The sequence below is a fragment of the Crinia signifera genome, chromosome 8 (genome assembly GCF_055691185.1).
Source record: "Crinia signifera chromosome 8, ASM5569118v1, whole genome shotgun sequence".
NCBI classification, from domain to species: Eukaryota; Metazoa; Chordata; class Amphibia; order Anura; family Myobatrachidae; genus Crinia; species Crinia signifera.
The window spans coordinates 167,700,362-167,706,361 of record NC_139224.1 but is presented as its reverse complement, the minus strand read 5'-3'; the positions used below and the strand labels follow the sequence as shown (position 1 = coordinate 167,706,361).

General features: G+C 46.1%; 1 protein-coding gene across 4 annotated transcripts in view; it reads right to left on the bottom strand.

Moving 5' to 3' along the window:
• Nucleotides 1-3,451: 3,451 nt before the first annotated feature.
• Nucleotides 3,452-6,000, bottom strand: part of PDE4B (phosphodiesterase 4B) — a 338,958-nt gene continuing 336,409 nt past the window's right edge. For all 4 annotated transcript variants that reach the window (XM_083157704.1, XM_083157705.1, XM_083157703.1 and 1 more), the window contains one exon: nt 3,452-5,468. In XM_083157704.1, the coding sequence (XP_083013830.1) occupies nt 5,109-5,468 (360 nt within the window). In that variant the 3' untranslated portion in view covers nt 3,452-5,108. The remainder of the gene's footprint in view (nt 5,469-6,000) is intronic.

Genomic DNA, 6,000 nt, shown 5'->3' with positions numbered 1-6,000 from the left:
CACATATAACGAGTACAGAGAAGATGTCACTCTGGGTCTTGTGCTGAATAAAAGAGTTTACTGGTGCCTATGGCATTTCGGGCAAAGCCCATCTTCATTGAGTATTGTCCTGAAGACGGGCTTTCCCCGAAACGCCGTAGGCACCAGTAAACTCTTTTATTCAGCACAAGACCCAGAGTGACATCTTCTCTGTACCCGTTATATAGATAGATATACACTGTGTTTATATACCCTACAAAGGTGCAGCACTCAGCGACAAGATCTTTTCTTCATTTAGCTGAATTGTATGACTGGGCTTGTAGAGGGTAATTCTCCAAACTCTCATCCAGGCCCCTTACATACCTACAGCATAATTGGACATGTGATCGGCACAAATGTACTAACGGTAAATTGTTAAAAACACCAAAACAAAAAGGAGCCTTGTGATATTAATGCCATCTTCAGATGGTGTTATGCAGGATTCCCCTGTTTCCTACTTTTCTGCCCTTCTTCCATGCTGACAGGCGGAGCAAAGCCCAGTGTAGGCTTCTGTGAACAGCTGGTGTGTCTAAATAGATCACAAGATGACCAAAGTGAAGTATTCTAGAAAAAAAAAAATGAAACTTGCTTCATTCACTGGTTGGTGATCACAAGCTGCTTCTGTGACCCAGTCTGCTGAGATGTTGGGTGGGACTCTCTTAGCTAGCCACACTAACAAGTTTGGAGAGGGGATTCCCCCAGGACAGAGCTTTCCCCATCCTGGTGTGCGATTATTAATAAATTTTTGCGATATGATGAAATATCAAAAAATGTAATACCCTTGGAGTAATTATGTCATGTGATGTAATATGATAAAATCTAAAAGATGCATTAATCTAAGTGTTGTTAAAGCACTCCTGGCTATTGCGGAAACCTTATTCTGTACAAGCAACTTTTTTACTTGGAACATATTCTACTTTTTGGACTTCCTTTGGGGGGAGGTTGAAGTTACAGGCGATAATTTGACATAGGCCATCATCGACACCGTATAAGTGTACAGCGTCACCTCGCATGTCTCGCTACCCTCGCCATGCTTCGGGCACGGTGCCTCGCTATGCTTGACACACTATTATAGTCTAACTTTTTGCCCACTTGGATGGTAAAGTATGAACCAAGTCGGCCTAAAGCAAAAATATGAAAAGCTTGTGTCGACCTTGTGACTGTCAATTATATTCCTGTCGACCTATCGCTTGCATCTATCTTCCATTACTGTCGATCTAGATGCGGTCTAGATCTTTAGACGCTGTGGAACAGTGAATCGGATCCGTGGTGAGCGGTATTGTGTGGAGTTCACCCAGACCTGTCTACTCCCCAGCTGGACACTTAGAGACCGTTGCCAACGCTCCCTCTATCCTTGATCACCAATGACTCTCTTCCATCACCAATTTACTGATCTCCAACTTGGCGGTGGTGGTTAGGACACGACTATATAAATCCCTGCACATTTATGTAACCACTTGTTACCAGCCGGTCATAATGAGGGAACATCCTAACTGTAATGTCAGTGCTTGTTGTGCGTGGCAACACTTGAATTGCGCCATCTAGTGGGACTAGTGGTAAGGAATCCTGGGGTGTGTAGTTCCATAGCAGCTGGAGGGCTGCACATTGAATACATCCTGGCAAAAAAAAATGCCACAGATACTAGTCAAAAAGCTGAAATGGCAAAGCACAGCACGTCAAAGTATTCCCGTGAACCGGTCACAGACCTCACAGCCATGCCACATATTGCGAATCCACAAATCTATACAATGAATTTCCATGACCAATTATACTGCGTTCTGCCATTTCAGACCTACGAAGCCTCGTTCTGATAAATAACGAAGGACGCGGCGGCTGCCAGGAGCTGACTGGTTCATGGTTCCTACAGTGACTGGTTCATGCTTCGTGTCTCTGCCTTCTGCTGCTGCCTCTCGTTCCAACCCCACTACACCGCACAATGCCAGTCTCCAGTGGCTGCTGTTCCCCATCCACCCGCACTTTCCTCACCAATTGTTATTCCGCTTCCTCCTGTACCAAGCGCTGCCCACACCTCTTCCACCGTACGCTTATTTGGCCGATGCTATCTGCGCTGTTGGTTATTGCCATGCCAAGTTATTCTGGGCGCTTGTTCTTCCGATCTGCAGCACACGCAGTCTCATCCCCCACGTGATACTTGTGAGGAGCGAATGTTATTTCTGTGTTTCTGTAGGTTCTGGTCTAAATGAGACGCAATGTCTGTGTCAACAATCACTAGGTCATCCACTAATGGTCAAGTGAGTGTGTCGACACCTAAATGGTCGACATACTTTAGTTGACGGTGACAGGTTGATACAAACAAAAGGTCGACATGAAGATGCTCGAAACATTAAAAGATGTTTCATTTATTTTTTATTTTGTCGACATATATGTATAAGTGTACCTCGCCCCCTTGCATGCCCCTGCTGCCCTCTGCACACTATTACATACCCCCCTCCATGCCCACTGGGATGGTATAGTATGAACAAGTCGGTAAAAAAAATAAAAATAAAACTCATATTGACCTTTTCATGACCTAGAGTATGTCGATAATTTTTAGGTTTTGACCTACTCACCGAATTCGACCCTGTTCTGATGATGGGGTGCCTGCACATGTGCGGGGAGGGGCGGCGGTGGCTGCATCAGGGAGAACACCCAGAATTTTATGGGTGCCCCCAAGAAAATTAAAGCTGGGCGTTCCTGCTCAGGCGGGGGGCTGACATTGCATGAGCCAGCCAGCGGGTCTGGTTTAGGTTTAACAAGGTTCCTATCTGAGTAATCTTCAGCAATAGAGCCTGCCGGGTAGATAAGGGAGAAGTGAGCGAGAGGAGGAGCGGCCCCCGGCAACCAATCAGCACTGAAGTAACATCTATAATTTGCATGATATAAAATGATACAGAGCAGCTGATTGTTGCCATGGGCCACACCTCCTCTGGCTCACTTCTCCTCCCATCACTGCTTCATACATCTACCCCTATTTCTGTCACTAATATCTAAGCCAATTTGCTGCTAGACTTCCTCTTGGTCACTGTAAATTCCCTAAGAGCGCATTGAGCAAGCTCCTGCCAGACCATGAATTGTTAATTCTCATTATTTAATATTTATGCCCCGAAGATGAGCTAAAATGATAAAGGAAGGTGAATTTAGCGCCAATACACACTAAATCTGTTTTTAGGTTTGTTCATATATCTGTTTTAACGTCCATTTTGAGCGCATAGTTATCAGATGCCAAGCTTCAATCAAACTAGCTGATCTGATGTGCCCGGTTTGTAAACTGGGCGCAACATTTCACCCTTTGACTCCTTTCCAGACCACCCAGAAGGTCACATGTTTCAGGTCATCACCTGACCGTTTACAAAGTGTTGGCAGGCGACAAGGCAGCCCCCCCCACCACACACACACACACAATGGCGCCCAGTAATAGATGACAATGCAATCATTATATTTTCATGCTTCTCATTTATTCAACTTAATATATAAAAAAAAAATCTGGTAAGAATGCATTGTACCACAATATTATACAATACTTCGACATACCTTTTTGTGCGATTTTTTATCTCAGACTGAAATCTACACCCGGGACAACGCATTGCCGACACATATAGACCCCCACTGCTCATGCGCCCCACTCCCAGTACGGAGCAGTCACTAATTGCTAGACCAAGACTTCGAACGCCGTACAAGCCAAGACGGATATAGGTTTTCAGGATGCGAACAATTTTTTTTTAATTAAAAAAAAAAGCGGCACATCAAAACAAAATAGTAACGTTTCAGTTGTTATAATATCAGGACAACAGTTTGCAGAATACAAGTAAGGGAAAGGGGGGAATAAAATATATTAATCAAATCAATACCAGGAATCAATGCAATCATTTTATAGCTCAATATCCTTTTTTCTATTGGTCTTGCCCCGGCACCAGCCATAAGTGCATAATGCCTGTGGGTTGGGGTTAGTGGTCGGGAGGAGGGGACGGGGGCGGGACAGGTGTTAGGGTACGGTTCAGACTGATTCTCTAATAAAGGAAAAAATTACAAAGGAAAAACAAAATTCAACTCCTATCTAGAGTTTAATACACAATCAACACCACCAATGACAGGTAATGTCAATTCATATAAATTAATAACTTACAAAACAGTACATTATTTACATAATAGATAATAAATACACTGTTATAAACAGTAAAGTACGTGTCGGGACTCAAGGCAGTGCAATAAAAAGATGGTGTCGCCCATGGATGTCGGAGAAAGAAAACTGGGATCATGCAAAACGTCGCTTGGAACACACAGCACAATACACAGCGCCTTCTGGTACGTATCCTCCAATGTAGTGAATGCACATGAATTATAAAAGAAACGAAAAACTGCTACCTCTTTTATACTGTATTGTGCAGGATATATATATTCTATAGAACACAAGAAACCTCAACACGGATCTTTGTAACAAGCAAAGTGCGAAATGACCGAAGGTGGATGGAGATAATGACGTTGACCAGAGATGGGAATCATCTCTGTACGATGCTTAGTAACTGCAGTAAAGTCACGTATATTGCCTACAAATAAGGAAGACTTATTCTTCTTTCCAGAAGGAATACAGATATACACATTATCTGTCCTGCGCACATTAAATATTGTGTAATAGGCATTTCATAGACAATGGAAGTTTTACAAAAAAGGCACGAAACGTCCTCAAACATCTGGACAGGGTTGGAACATAGATACTAGAAATTAGTCATCGGTACGTCTATTAGGTTTAAGGTTTCAAAATCTTGTGGTAGAAAAATCTCTCAGTTTTGTGTCATATTTTATTTTTTTTCTTCTAGAAACAGTTCGGTGACCATTGACGCCGTTCTCAGAACAATGTGCGTTTTGCTTTTCCGCCCACCGCGGATAATGCCAAATCGTAACATACATCATCCGGTAATTTTCCTGAGCTATCCCCTTCACTCCAGAATCCTTTCGCCCCAGCTCCACTGACGTTCAGCAGGAAAGCGCTTTCGGCAAAGGCTTAACCGAGGCCCAAGATCAAGGTAACATGCTTGTCACAACCGACAGCTTGTACACGTTCTCCCGGTTCCAAGTTCTCCTCCAGGCCGGACCTATGTGTCCAGGGGTGACGTATCGTCCGTCAGTACGTCAGGGTCACCCTCTGGGGAGTCCCCGATTCCTGGGTCAACAATGTGAAGAGTCTTTGTACTGCTGAAATAACGGATACAATCCCCGCCTTTGTCATGGCCTTCGGAATCTTCTTCAAGGGTCAACTCAAAGTGGAACTTTTCCGAGACTCCTGGGCAGTCCCTGTCCTGCTCGTCAAAGAGTGGAGAGGGACTCTGAGGTATCATGCTTTGGTACCAGTTCCTATTGTCCTCCAAAGTATCTAGAATATCCTGAGCGTCGGGCTGGACCAAATCTGCCCACGTTTCCCACAGAGGATGGACAATGTAGTCTATGAACCCGACCTGGAGAAGACGGAGGGAAAGGACCATTAGTTTTGTTCAAGAATACCGCAACTCAGGGAAACAAAAGACAACTACATCCGGTGGGGGCTGGGGATGGTCGCACCAACGTGGTGCACCAACGTGAGCTCCGTCCATCCCAGGTCGGGGGCTCCCATCCCCGGCCCCGGAGATGAGTGAGTGGCGTGGGGAGGACGGAGAAAGGAGGGCGACGGTGTGCGCTGGGGATTTCCCCGAATGCCGGGGATGAGGAGAGCTGCGGACCGGCTGTGGACCGGACGCGACGGAGCTCCCCCCACGGCGGCACGGGCATCGGCTGCTCACGTCGGAGCAGCCCTGCAGACACAGGACCTGCCTGCTCGCCGGCTGGGGAGGCGCTGTGGAGAGAAAGAGTGCGGCGCTCGATGGAGGAGAGGCTTCAGGAGAGGCCCTGCCGCACTGTAACCGCGAGGAGGACGCATCGACACCCGGCCAGTGGAGGCCGGCACCGCAGACTCCAGCATCGCCATCGGCCCGGGGGGGACCACTGGAGGAG